Source organism: Hydra vulgaris, chromosome 13 (assembly GCF_038396675.1).
Source record: "Hydra vulgaris chromosome 13, alternate assembly HydraT2T_AEP".
Taxonomy (NCBI): Eukaryota; Metazoa; Cnidaria; class Hydrozoa; order Anthoathecata; family Hydridae; genus Hydra; species Hydra vulgaris.
Genome location: NC_088932.1, coordinates 7,985,561 through 8,001,680, shown reverse-complemented (window position 1 = coordinate 8,001,680; position 16,120 = coordinate 7,985,561). Strand labels below are relative to the sequence as shown.

General features: G+C 26.9%; 1 protein-coding gene across 1 annotated transcript; it reads left to right on the top strand.

Moving 5' to 3' along the window:
- Nucleotides 1-4,716: 4,716 nt before the first annotated feature.
- On the top strand, nt 4,717-5,676 carry LOC136089597 (uncharacterized). Its single transcript, XM_065815649.1, has one exon. The coding sequence runs from the start codon at nt 4,717-4,719 to the stop codon at nt 5,674-5,676; it is 960 nt and encodes a 319-aa protein (XP_065671721.1).
- The last annotated feature ends 10,444 nt before the right edge of the window (nt 5,677-16,120 follow it).

Genomic DNA, 16,120 nt, shown 5'->3' with positions numbered 1-16,120 from the left:
ATATATTATAAAGAAAATTTTGGTTTTCATATGTTTTCACTAATAAATAGTTCAATATATATATATATATATATATATATATATATATATATATATATATATATATATATATATATATATATATATATATATATATATATATATATATATATATGTATATGTATGTATATATATATATATATATATATATATATATATATATATATATATATATATATATATATATATATATATATATATATATATATATATATATATAATTATATACAATGAAAAATATGTCAAAAAAAATCTCAACTTCAAAAAAAATTTTTTTATATAATTCTTTAAAGGTTTGTAAGAAATTAGTACAAAATATATATTTAACACTAGAGGTCTTTCAATGTTTCATCAGTAGTGTTAGTTTAAGTGCTCTAATGTACAAATTTATTTATTTTTTGTTACAAAAGTATTTTTTTCATCAATTAATGTATTGTTGCTATTAGTTACCATTGTCTAATATTTTTTAAAACAGAAAGTGTTAGTTAAAAGTATCATGCTTTTGTTTATGCAAATGACTTTCATAAGATAATAAATTTTTATCACTTTTTAAAGAATATTAGACAATGGTAACTAATAGCAACAATACATTAGTTGATTAAAAAATACTTTTGTAACAAAAAATAAATAAGTTTGTACATAACAGCACTTAAACTAACACTACTGATGAAACATTGAAAGGCCTCTAGTGTTAAATATATATTTTGTACTAATTTCTTACAAACCTTTAAGGAAATATACAAAAAAAGTTTTTTTGAAGTTGAGATTTTGTTTGATATAAATTTTTCATTGTATTGGTTAAAATTATATTAATAGTTATATATATATATATATATATATATATATATATATATATATATATATATATATATATATATATATATATATATATATATATACACTACCGTGCAAAAGTCTCCGCTCATTTGTAATATTTCAATAAAGTAACAAAAGTTTGCAAGAAAATTGCGTTTATTTTTAATTGTTTATTAAACAATGAATTAGACAGTAAATACAATACATTTTAGGATGATTTTAAATATATAAAATCAATAAAATGTTAATATACAAAGTTGTAAATGTTAAATTTTATTTTCATCAATATGAGACCCCTTGGAGCGTATAACAGCAGCACATAATCTTGGCATTCGGGCTAATAATTTATTCATGGTTTCCGCTGTTATCTCATTCCAAGCTTTTTGCAAACGTTCCCATAGCGTTTGCTGATTAATAAAAGATGTTTCACCTGCTTCTCTGATCTTCCGATCCAGTTCATCCCACAACTTTTCGATGGGTGATAGATCTGGTGATTGAGGAGGCCAAGTCATAATTTTGCAAACTTTTCCCCTTTCTTTTAGTTTCAAATAATTTTTGCATAATCCAGATGCATGTTTTGGATCGTTGTCCTGCTGCATGATGAATCCTTTCCCAATTATACGAATACCAGATGGAATCGCGTGCTTAACCAAAATATAACGGTACATGTGTTTATCCATGGTAGATGTGATTTTAACTAAATCTCCAGTTAACCCATTGCCAAAACATCCCCAAAGCATAATATTACCACCTCCATGTTTTACAGTACTTTGTATACATTGAGGAAGCACTCTTTCATTAGGTAAACGCCTAACATGCACGCGACGTCGGGTACCAAAAAGTTCGAACCTACTCTCGTCTGTCCATAGAACTTTCTTCCAATCTTCTAATCCCCAATTTTTATGCATTTTTGCCCATTCCAATCTTTTCTTCTTATTTACTGCCCTCAACAAAGGTTTACGTGCAGCAACGCGTCCAATTAAGTTGACTGATCTTAGTCTTCTTTTTACAGTATCAGTTGATACTGGCTTTACCCTTGTTTTGTTGAGTTCTGCTGTTAAAATTGTGGCTGGAATTTTTCTATTTCTTTTGCTGGACACAACAATAAACGTATCTTCTTGCCGTGATGTAACTCTTGGTCTTCCAGAACGTGATCTGTCACTGTTGGAACCAATATCATGTAATCGTTGTAGAGCATATCTCACACCTGATTCGGATATTTTTAACCTGGAAGCAATTTTTCTATATGAATAACCTTCTTCACGTAAAATACATATTTTGCCACGAAGTTCTTCACAATATTCTTTCTTTACTTTCACCATTTCTCAAATTCTTTATTAAATTCAAGACATTAAATGCGCACACTAATGCCATTTTCAAGTATAAATATAAACATAAGTCTATTAAAAGCAACCAATTAAAATGACTGAAAACATCCTTACCATGCCGGAAAGTATCATGCTACTGTCAAACCTAAGCTTACAAAAAATATTTTGGTTAAAACTTTTGTGCAGTTTTAAATTTAATAAAGAATACTGAAGAACTTTATATGTATTTTACGTGAAAAAGGTTATTCATATAGAAAAATTTCTGCCATGTTTTTAGCAGCAGAACTCAACAAAACAAAGGTAAACAAAATTATTTGAAACAAAAAGAAAAGGAAAAAGTATGCAAAATTATGATTTGGCCTCATCAACTTTTTATATTAACATTTTATTCTTTTTATATATTTAAAATCATCCTAAAATGTATTGCATTTACTGTTCCTTGCAAATATTACACATAAGAGGAGACTTTTGCACGGTAGTGTATATATATATATATATATATATATATATATATATATATATATATATATATATATATATATATATATATATATATATATATATATATATATATATATATATATATAATATATATATACACACATTATTAGAAACACTTTACTATTTCTAATAAAAAAGGATATTTGTTTGTTACTAAATTCTTTTTATTAGAAACAAAATAAATTTTAACTTTTTTTCTATCCTAATATGATTCCAGGCTTTTTTCAACTTTAATTTAATAAACTGAAGAAAAAGTAGTACAGGTGTATTACTTTTGATAATGGCAAACTAATTTTATTTTGCATTTATTTGGTTTCTTTTTTTTATAATTTTTTGAGTAAGATTTTTTTAGTTATTTATTAAGTTTTTTTATTTTATTGTTAACGTTAGAGTAGTAAAAAAAAGAAATGACTAGTGTTGCTTTGATAAATATGTTTAATGAAAATGATGACATTGAAATGGATGATAGATGAAGTTATGTATTTACAAGATGATGTAAGTGCTATAAGGCGTGACGTGAAATAATCGTAAACGAAATGAAAGAAATAGACTTAGACAAGATGAAATTAATCATTTACAAAATGAAAGAAATAGGCTTAATCAAAATGAATTTAATCGTTGCCAAAATGAAAGAAATAGGCTAAATCGTGGCGAAGTTAATTGTCGCCAAAATGTAAGAAGATCTGTTGTACAAGGACGAATGTATTCTATAGCAAGAAGTAATGCTATTCCAGATTATAATTATTTAGCAGAAATGAATTAAATTTGTCAGCACTGTGGTGCTAAGAAATTTCCAGATGAAACACATTTTCTATGTTGCCATAATGGTAAGGTAGGTTTGCATCCACTTTCACCATTTACACAAGTTTTACAGGATTCATTTACAGGTAGTTATGTAGATCGTAATACTAATGATTATTTTTTTAAACATATTCAAAATTATAATGTCTGTCTTTCTTTCGCTTCTTTTAAAGCAACTGTAGTTCAACCAAAAAATTATGAGACTCCATGTTTTAAAATATGTGGCCGAATTTATCATCGTGTAGGTAATCTTAGGCCAGATCAAGATGTTCCACCAATATATTCTCAACTATATATATATGATCCACTTGCAGCAATAAATGATAGAATGCAACAACGTGGTAATGATCTTTGTTTACGTGATTTAATATTTCAATTGCAAACTATAATTACTAAAAAAAGTCCATTTGCTCTTGCATTTTAAAACATGGCTGAAGTAGAAGATGAAGAAATTCGTCAGGCGGCTATAGAAGGTCGCCAAGCTTCTGTTGTAAAATTGTCTTTACTTGAAGGGGGTCATGACGTCGGCATGATCTACCTTCACACGATGAAGTTGCAGTTGTATTTGTTGGCAAAGATGGTGCTCCCCCAACTTCCAGGGAAGTTGTTATTTACCCAAGAGGTCATTCTTTAAAAATTGTTTCAAGAATGTCAGCCAACTTAGATCCTATGATTTATCCTCTCTTTTTCCCAAGAGGTGATGCTGGTTGGCATAATCAGTTAGTGCATAACCCTGAGCGTACCACACTGGTTAGAAATCATGTTACATTATCTCAGTTCTACAATTATAGACTTTCTGTTCGACAATTTTTCTGTTTATTATTTTATAGCAAGAAACTGTTTCAGCAATATGCTGTAGATGCATATGTAAAAATTGAAGGCCAGCGTTTTGCTTTTATCAGAAATAATCAAAATAAATTGAGAAGCGAGCAGTATGATGCCTTACATGAACAAGTTAACAACATTGCAAACGAACGTAATGTTAGACCAGGGCGAGTAGTTGTTTTGCCATCATCTTATGTTGGAAGTCCTAGAGCTTTAAAAGAAAGCTTTGAAGATGCTATGGCAATTATTAAAAAGTATGGTAAACCAGATCTTTTTATTACTTTTACTTGCAACCCAAAATGGTGTGAAATAACAGAAAATTTGTAGCCGGGTCAGACTGCGAATGACAGACCTGATTTGGTCTCTCGAGTATTTAAACTCAAGTTAAATACTCGAGACCTCCTCAATGATACTCGACCTCCTCAATGATATATTCGAACATGGTGTATTAGGCAAAGTTTTAACGCATGTTCAGGTTATTGAGTTTCAAAAGCGTGGTTTGCCGCATGCCCATATTTTACTTCATTTAGCCAATGATTATAAACTTGAAACAGCACAGGATATCAATAATTTAATATGTGCAGAAATTCCAGATCCAATTGTTAATCGTGAACTTTATAATGATATTAAAATTTGCATGATATACTGCCCATGTGGAATACTGAATCCTAGTTCTCCCCGCATAAAAGTTGGAGTGTGCAGCAAAAGTTATCCAAAAGAATTTAATGCCAACACAGTAGCCGTTCGCAATGGTTATCCACAATATAGACGTCGTGATGATGGGTTGGTTATCAATATTAAAGGCAACAATGTAGATAACCGTTGGGTGGTACCTTACAATCCTTGGTTATCTAAGAAATATCAAGCCCGAATTAATGTTGAAGCTTGCATGTCTGTGACAGCTGTTAAATATTTGTACAAATGCATATACAAAGGGCATGATTGTGCAAATGTTTTAATAAATGAACAGGTTAATCACAATGAAGTAAACGCTTTTTTAGATTGTCGTTATGTTATTGCACCTGAAGCACTGTGGCGAATATTTAAGTATCTCATGAGTCATATGTCACACACTATTATCCGTCTAAAGGTTCATCTTCCTGAGAGTCAGATTGTGTATTTTAGAGAAGGAGAAGAACAAGTGGCTTTAAATTGTGCTGCTCAACGCGATACACACCTTACGGCATGGTTTAAAATAAGTTCTGAAAATGAAGGAGCGCATCGCTATTTATATGAAGGCATTCCATATCACTTTGTATTTGATGAAAAAGATTGTAAATGGAAGGTTAGACAAAGAGGTGGAAATAAGGTGATAATAAGAATGTATGTAGTTAGTCCAACAGGACAATTATTTTTTGCAAGATGACACTGAATGGCAGAATACTCTTTCTGAGGCAGTTTTAACGCGAATGCCTAAGCAAATTAGGCAGCTGTTTTTAATTATTTTAAACTTTTGTGAACCTTACGACCCTTTGCATTTTTGGAATACATACAAAGCTTTTATGATAGAGGATTTCATTCATCGCTAAGATCCATTTATATTAGCTGAACAAGTTACCGGGTGAGGTCAAAATTTATTTAAGTGCTGATCAAATTGAGACTAATGACTTTAATGAAAGAAATAATTTTCCTGTTGAGTTTTTGAACAGCTTAACTCCTTCAAGTATGCCTCCTTATTGTTTAAAATTGAAAATTTGTTTTGTAATTATACTACTTAGAAATTTATATCTCAACGCTGGGTTATGCAATGGCACTTGAATGAAAGTTTGTGCTCTTCATAATAATTATAATGATGCAGAGGTTTTGACAGGTGTTTCTGGTGGTAAATGGGTTTTTGTTCCTCGAATTTAGTTGGCTCCATCAGATTCTAATTTACCTTTTGTTCTGAAACGTCGTCAGTTTCCTGTCAGATTGGCATATTTAATGACAATTAATAAAAGTCAAGGTCAAACATTTGACAGAATTGGTGTATATCTAAAAAAAAACGTATTTTTCTCATGGCCAAATACACGTTGTCTGTGGAAGAATGCTCTAGCATTTAATAGTTTGTTTTTCAAAATTGATAAACATACCATTCAAGGTATGGTCGGTGAAAAATGTTACACAAATGATGTTATATTTTCTATTGTTCTTAATTTATAGTCTAGGTTTTTCACATTTCCAAATGTCCATATACTGAAAGCACAAGCTGTATGATGTATGTTATGACTTTTAGTTATTAATTATACCTTAAATTATCAATTTTACTTTTTATTTATCATTTGTACTTTTTTTAGTTTAAACATTTGTTCCAAAGTTCCATATAAAATTCCAAACGTTGCATTAACAAAATAGCATAAATTTTGAATTATGTAATAAATGGTTTTTAAAGATGTTTAATTTACAAATATACTTAAATTATAAATGATTATTGTTTTAATGTTAAACATTTAATTTTTTTTATAAAAAAATATAGAAAATGCAAACAGTTTTTTGTTATTTTGCCTACTGTTATAACTGCTTTTAAATAGTTATTAGTGTTGTAATTCATAGCCAAAGGCGTAGAGTTAGGCCGTTAAACTAGCCTAGCAAGTGTTGTGTCTTGCAGTGTATATAGAGCTAGTTCTGTAAACTAAACAAGCAAGTGTCGTGACTTGCAGTGTGTGTAGAGCTAGACTGTTATGCTAGCCGGCTGTTCTTTATAACTAAAAATCTATTTAAAAAATAAAAAAAAGTAAAGTAGCGATCAGCAAGATTGCAAACTTTGCCAGCCAAGAGCTTCAGTTAGCAGAGCTGTGAGACAGCATTTAGTGCCAAAAGGTGTTTGGATCGTCCTTAAGTTACGTAACGCAAACTTATACAATAAAGCGAAAAAGTTCAAAAGTTTTCCCTCGCTGAGTTTTAATATTTAGATAAATTAGCGCATTAAGTTTAATGAAACTTGACGCGTAAAAGAGCTAAATATCTCCAACTTCTGTTTTTAGATATATTTTGCGTTGCGTAATTTATGGACGATCCCTTACTGTTATATTTAATGTCTGTTGTTTAGCCTTTTATAGCTATATATATATATATAAAACACATTTCTGTTAATATTTTGTGTAATTTCATCCTACAAATATCTTAAGCTATTTGCTATTGGTTTGTGTAATTGTTGTGATGTTATTGTTGTAATGTTTTGTGTTGATTGACAGCTTGTCTTACCTTCCCGTGGTGTCTATCGTATAAAAATGATTACAGGTAGTTTCTCTAACTGCTTTTAATTATTCACTAAAAGCCAATATAGCATTTTATACTACTATAGTACAATTGTTTATATCTCTTTTTTATCTTTAGTGTTATTAATATTTTTGCTGTTTGAATGAGATTAAACGAGTTGGCTTTTCATTAAAGATAAAGATATTGGTTTCAAAAATGAACACCATAGCCAAAGTGCTCACAAAATTAAGAAGTTTTAAAAAATCTTTCTATTTTGTTCTTTTTTAATTCTTTTTTTTCTTTTTTTTTTACTTTTTAGTTATTTTTCTATAACTTCCTACTAGCATGGAATCACGTAGCTTTTTTAATGTTTAATCGTCGTCCCTATCGATAATAAATATTTTTAATTATTTTAATATGGTTTTTTTTACAATGGGCTATGCTTTACTCCTCGGTCCTGGAGATGGCAGCTATTGTAACTCATTTTGAAAAGTGCCTTCAACGTTAATTGTTTTTTAAGAAAAATATGTTTATATAGATTTTTTTTTTAATATTTTTGTTACATATTTAACTATTTATCATGTAAACAAATTTATTTTAAAAAAAAAGTGAACACAATTTTAAATATTTAATTTTTACAACTGTTTTTTATGGTTTTAACATCTCTTTTATAGCTTTCCAGCTCATTAGGCCGCGTGAATAAAAAAAAAGCAATTGCTTTTATTCAACGCTTTAAGACTAATTGCTGACCTTTATGTAAAAATATTTATCGATTTTGCTCAAATTTATATTAACGTAAAGCGTAACAATTACTTCAAAAATGTCGAGTAAAAGCAATTGCTATTTTATCAACCTGACTTATACAAAAATTAATAAAAAGTTTTAAATTAAACTAATAATTTTAATGCAAAGTTAAGACAAACGCAAGGCAAAATATATTCCGGACATTTTTCGCAAAATATTTTCTGCATTAGTATAAATTTGGATTGGATGAATGCTGTAATAAATATATGTTAATATACGTTAATTTAAAGTAAATCGACATATTTAATTAGCGTATTTTTTTTTTTTTTTTTTTTTTTAATTATTAATTTAATTTGTGGTGGATTATTAAAAAAAAAGATAGCTTGAGTAATAAACTTTAATATTATAGGAGCAGTATATAGGGATTAGCCTTATCCGGAATTGCGGATATATTTTTTAACTTATAGTTTTTCCAGATATCCAAAACAATTTCTTTTCAAACAAGTTTACAAGTTATATATTAATAACTTATATTAAGATACAAGTTAAGGTATAATTTTTGTGAATATATTTTTTAAGCTTCAATCATCACTCTTAGCAAAATAAAGAAAAGTTTTAAAAAAAATTAGAAACTACTCAACTAAAAGCAAAATTAAGAGGAAGGAAAGGGAAAATATATTCCGGATATTTTACCTAAACAGTTTTTCGCAATTTTAAAATAAGACTTGGATAATCTATGCATAAAATTTAAGTCATATTTTAACAAAACTATTTTGTTGTGATTTACGCCTTCAATGTCCGAACGTTGCGAAATAAATGGTTAACTGTATCTTTAATGAAGCTAACAGTTTTGTTTAACTAAGAAGCCAAGAAAAATAAAAGCAAGCAGAACTAAAAAAGTATTAAAAAATTTATATTTCATTAGAGAAAGCAAATTAAATTATTATTGATAATTTATTTACTTCAAACCCGTAATACGGGTTGCCTACTGCTAGTATATATATATAAAAGAATGTATCCCAGTGGACACGGTACGTTTTTAAAACGTTTTTTAGACGTTTTTATAAGGTTAAAACCTAATAAAAACGTCCAAAGAACGTTTTAAAAACGTACTGTGCCCATTGGGATGTATGTATTTATATATATATATAATTGTATGAATGTATTTTGCTTTCATCAATTTTTTTAAATTTTAAATAGTTTACACATTTGTATTATATATTAAATATTTTTACAGCTGTAGAAAAAGAGCTGTTTATTTTTGGAGAACTTAATTAAAAACTCGGATAATAGTAATTCTATCATTAGTCAACTTATTGGAATGTTAAGACAAAACAGTGAATTTACAGTATTATCAATTAGTATTTGCAGTTTGAATTCGCAGTGTGGCTGTATAGCTCAGTTGGTTAAAGCATCAAACGAAAAGTTAAAACCCGGACTGTTGTACAATACGGGTTCAAATCCTGCCATCGCCAACTTAGCGCTTGAGTAGTACTTGCTTACAGCGCTTGAGTATTTAATATATAATACTTCTGTACGAAATAATGTTGGTCAATAACGGACGCTTCTTTGGATAAGCCTTAATGACTATTTGTGGCTGTTTCTATGCTAAGCCAACAATATCTTTGGATATTGGATATAACATTGCAAAGAAAAGTACAGCATGAAAATTCAAATAAATAAAAATAAGTATTTTGCAGTCAATAAAGCTAAATAAACTTAGAGTTATTCTTATCTAAAACTTTTAAATCAGTTTTTGGAAATAAAGATAGTTATTACTTATATGATGTATAGTGGTCGACCGAAACAGAAAAAATGTCTCTATTTATAGCCTAACTTGGTATCATTTACCCAGCTGGCGCATCTGGTATTGTAAATAGGTTGAGTATTTATCCAGTATTATATAACGCTCTTGATACCAGAAAAATGCACATCTAGCTTTAAGTTTTAAATTTGAGTTTAATACCACGCATAATTCAAAAATACGTATAATTTTGCCCGGTTTTATGTAAATATAAACATTTGACAGAAAAATGAAAATTTGCGTGCAGAGTACACTAAAAACTCTAGATCAAAATTACGTTAAACGAGAAGTTTAGTGAAAGGTCCTAATTTTATTTATGCAACTTTTAAATTTGTCTTGAATTGTTATCTTTCTTTAATAAAAGCTATATTCTATAACTATATTTTGTCAGGAATATTCAGGTAGACACAAAAAGCTATATAAAAACCAAGTCTTTATATATAGCTTTTGTAATATAACTGAATTGTTTAGCAGAACAAAATCTTCTCAGAAGAGATATCCTTCTGATAAAGCATTTCAAATATTTCAAAGATTTGGCGGACGTGTATTTCAGGCACCCCCTTTAGTAATTCCGTATGTAAGGCATACCTTTAATTATCTGTGTTTGTTTAAATGTTATCTGTGTTGTTTTAAACAAAGACTTTATATTCTAATTGAAAAATTAGAGCATTTATTTTAATAAGTGATTTGGAAAAATTTATTCATATTTTTAAATAATAGCTTTAGATGTTCGAATTGGTACAATAATCGAATACCATGCTTCAACAAGAGATCTGTATGCTGTTCACCAAAATCATAAAACGTATATGATGTTATCCAGGGTGCTAAAGAAATGGGTAACTTTGTCAAACAATCAGTATACAAAGGAGGTTTAAATGAATATTGATTTAAGCTGCAGAGTAAGTCGCGAAGAAGGTGAGCTCTGGAAATGTTTTTGCGCTTTTTTCAAGTCCAAAAAAAAATTCAAGTTTAAAATAATCATTTTTTCGAGGCAACTCGGAAGGGCTATTTTTCTGAAAATCAAGCAATGAGTTATGGATCCAAACTGTAAAATGGTATCTCTTACAACTGGTAGTTCAAACTGATGATGCGTTTTGTTTTATTAGTTTTAACAAAGACCTATAAATTGATTGTCAATTAAAGCTCTGTTAAAGAGTACATCAGAGTAGACTCCATTTAATAAATTACTATAAACACAATATTTTTAGCTAATATTGTTAATTAGTTTATTGTTAATAAGTAATAATAATCGTAATAGACAATCTAATTAATTTTAAAAACTCATTCTTTTTTTTTTTTTATTATATATATTTCGTCGTTTGACAATAATTATAATAACTAAGTAAATACATAAAAATTTACATGACAGGAGCAAAAAGAAGACTATAGTTGTCTTATCACTAAACTCCGTAATTTATACGATATATAGCATAGTTTTTAAAAACCGCGTAAGATAATACAAAATCTTTTAAATATTAATTAAATTTTCTTAAAAATTACATTTTAAATAAGGAAAGAAAGATAGAAAAAAATTTTAAAAAGTTTAAAAAAGAAATAATAATTTTTTATACTTTATCCTTCTATTTCTTTTATTTTTTTTTTATTTTTTTTTTTTTGTTAGATTGAGAATAATTAAGAGAAAAAAATTATAAAAATAAAAATAAAAGTTTATAGATAACAAAAACAAAAAGATAAAAAGTAAATGCACACACTCACATCTAAATACATGGCAAACAGTTAGGGGTACTTTTTACATTAGATTTCGAGAATGTATAGTATAAACTTTTTTACATCCTCGGTAATAAACAAATGATAAAATTAAATGGTGTAAAAGTGTACAATATAATTTTTTTTTTAAATATTTGTATATATAAAATTAATAAATATATTCATAATTATATAAATCAAACCACAAGAGTACTCTAATATAACGCCTTAGAAGAAATTTAATTCATTGTCGTTTAGTTAAAGAGTTTGTCTAAGTTTTGTTTTAAATTAGTTGAGCGAAGAGAGTGTTTTAAGATCATCATTTAAAAGTGTACTCCATAGTTTAGGTCCTCAATTTGTATTTGAGTATTTAGTGGCTGAATAATAAGTTTTGGATTGACTAAAGTTATTTTTTGAGAATCTTGTGCTGTATATCCGATTTATTTTTTCAAATATTGAGTAAAATAAAGGCGGTGTCGTTTTTTTTTCAAGTTTAAACATAAATATAAGAATTTGATAAAGATTTATTTTGAAAACATTTAATATATTGAGTTTACTAAAAAGTACTTTTGTATGGGAGAGTCGACCTTTATTTGTTATAATCCTAAGAGCATGTTTTTGTTTGCAGAGAAGCTTATTTATCTTTGTAACGTTGGTGCTGCACCAAGCAATCTTTGCATGGTTTAGGTAACAATGTAAAAATGAAAAGTATATGTTTTTCAAACAAGATTGGTTTAAAAACTGTTTAGCTCAATTGTATTTATATGTTCTTTCCAATTAATATTTTCATTTGGAGTTTACCCAAGAATTTTAACGTTATTTCCCTTTTTATTAAATTATTATCAATAAAAAGATATGGTAGTTTCAATGGAATGTTTTTTTTAGAAGCATAATGGAATAATGCGCATTTAGTTTTATTATTGTTTAGGGATAGTTTATTGGATTTAAACCATTGGCTTAACTTATCAAGTTCTTTGTTTACTGTTAAAAAAAAAAATAATATCTTCATTAAATTGAAGCAAGTTAGTATCGTCGGCATATAAAATTGAGTTTAAGATATTAGATAAATGGTTTAAATCATTAATATAAACAAGAAAAAGAGTGGTTCTACTATTGAACCGTGGGGAACACCGCATGTGATAGTCATATTATCCGTTTTTCCACCTTCGTATGAAATATTTTGCTTCCTGTCAAACAAATAACTTTTAAACTAGGTCAAGTTTGCATTTCTTATACTATAGATTTCAAGTTTTGATAAAAGAATTATATATATATATATATGGTATATAATCATATCATATATAAAATCATATATAATATAAAATATATAATCATATATAAAATATCTAAATAAAATCATATATAAAATATATATGATTAACTGTATCAAAAGCTCTGCTTAGATCTATAAAAACACCTAAAGTATACTTTTTTTCATTAAACACTTTAAATAAATCATGAACTAGATGTATGATGGCCAAAAATAAGCCATATGACGGCTTTTTTTTTGTTTTGCATTTATTTCCAAAACAATGTGAAAACTACTAATTTTTTTACAAAAAAGGTGAAACAGTCAATTAAAACTTTAAAATTACATTTTATTTTATTAACAATTTTTATTGTATTTGAAAAATTTGGTCAAAAAATTTTTTAAATATTTGTTTTTAAATGCCAATAAAAATTTATCGAGCCGTATAATAGTGATTTTATAACACTGCTAATGAGTTGTTTCAAATAAACGGTTTTGAATATATATATATATATATATATATATGTATATATATATATATATATATATATATATATATATATATATATATATATATATATATATATATATATATATATATATATATATATATATATATATATATATATATATATATATATATATATATATAATATATATATATAGGAATCAATAAATATTGTTTATTTAAACATAATCATCAGGATAAAATAGATAAGATAGATAAAATAGCTTTTTTATTTAATATTTTTTATGGTATGGATGAGCCATCCTTCAAATGGAGGGCTCATCCATACCGGGGTGTTGGGAGACACCGAAGAAAAAACAGCAACCAAAAGGTTGTAAATGTCTTCTATCAGTGAAGATATTTATAACTTTTTTGTTGCCGTTTTTTCTTTGGTGACTTTTTTTTATTCTTTTTGATTTTGTAATTTTTTTTTTAATTTGTAATTTTTTATTTTTTATAATATACTATTGTTTGTATTTGGTTTGTTTTTGTCTTTTTTAATTGAAATTTTATTTGTTTTTCACCAATTAAAGTTAAATATAGTTAAGTTGATTCACTACCCAATCATCATAATAGGATGCTACATTCTATTTGTTAAAAATAATTAATTGGTAGTTTAATTTATTGAAAACACTGCTTTTAAAATTTACTATAAGCCAAGACTATTTAGCTATATAAATGCAATTTATTTATATCTATTTGATTTTTTATCTTTAATGTTTTTAGTTTGGCTCCTTGAAGCATTTTTTTTTTCTTTTTAATTAAAATATTTTAGATCTATTGTAATGTCTTTTAAATATAACTAAAGTTTACTAAAAGCCAACGTGAAATAACGTCATAAAACAACACCGACAAGTTGCATCATGACAGCAGTTTGAGCAGCACAACAGACTACCAAAAAGCAGGTAAATTGTTATCCAGTTTGTTTGTTTTGTTTTTCTTTTATGTCTACTTATCTGTTACAATTTTTATTTTAGGTTTGTCATATGACGCATTAATGCAATATAAAAGATCAAAGTTTACATGTTTTTTACAATTTGTAATACACATTAGGGTAGAGCGATTTTGAAAATTTTTGAAATTTGATTTGCCTGAGCAGCAAAGATAAGTTCTTGAGGTTCGCCTTTGCAGCAAAGATAAGTTCTTGAGGTTCCCCTTTGGATTCTAAATTTTTGATGGCTCCTAATATTGTTTAAATTTTTTTTTCTAAACTATATTAACTTGATACTTAAAAGAAGCAAAATAATATACTGATTTTGAAAATAGTATTTGTTTTTATTAAAAAATTAAAATTAAAAAGTAGAGTAAAAAAAAAAAAAAGTAGAGTTGTTTTTTTCATTAAAAACCCCTGTCCTCAACAAAACGGGGGTTTTAAGGTATATTTTTGCAAGAATTTTTTTCACTAAAAAATTTTTTTAATAAAATTATTATTTATGAAACAAGCATTTTTTTCTGCTTTTTTTTAGGTCCAAGGTTGATAATGGTTTAGAAAAAAAAATTGAAAAATATTAGGACCTGTCAAGAATTTAAATTCCAAACAGGGACCCTCAAGGTCTCTCATCAAAATCAAAAAATATTTTTTACTTTTATCTTATAATTAATAGACATTGATTCGTGTCTCAGTAATATTGGTTTTCAAACTTTTTTTTTGCTATGAAATCGCTCAACCCTAATACACATGTTTGATTGTAAATCGACTTTTTTTTGTTTGAAACGTATTTGTACTCAATTGCTTAGTTATTTATAATAAATTTATTTAGTTGTGTGCATTTATCGTTTTAAAGAAACATGTATCAAGGGGATACCAAAAAATTAATAACTCATAAATAAATTACTTCACTTCATATTCTTATTAATTAAAGTTCATGTTATAAAAAATATAACAAGAATTTAGCTTTAATCTTTCGTCAATTTAAGGCATGATGAAGTGTTATTATTTTGTGTCAGTAACTAAAAACGTATTGTGTTGAACTTAGTAATGTCTAGGAAAATGGTTCGGCCATACACTGATATGACCTATGTCAGTTGTAAATTACTCAAATAACGTTAAATAATTGGTAAATTAATTTATTTTAATTTTACAGATAGTTTAATTTTTTATTTTGAAGGAGTTTTTCTTACAGGGTATTAGTTAAGGTATCGCAACTTTAAATTGTGGAAAACAGCCACTATAAATTAACAGACCGACCGTAACCCGTATTACGGGTTGCTTTCTGCTAGTATAATTATTAATATGAAAATACTAATATTAAAGTTAAATAATATTCTTATTTTACAAACTTTGTTAGTTTGAAATTTTCTTCAGTCTTTATACATCATTTTGTTTAACTTAATTATTTAATAACTATTTTTTATTGGTTTATTTAGTATTAATTTAATTATTAAATATTTTGGTGAAGCAAATTACTAAGTTATTTTATATGTAAATTTATAAATTATAGTTTTACTTTTTTTAAAAAATTAGACAAGAAACTCGGTAAGAAAGGTTTATTATTGTAGTATGTTTATAAGTAAGCTTTAATATTGTTTAATTGTACCACTTTCATATTGTTAACTTTTTGATGGACAATATCAGTAGTTCAAATAGTAAGTAATTTATAAATTAGTGATGTGTCAAGTAC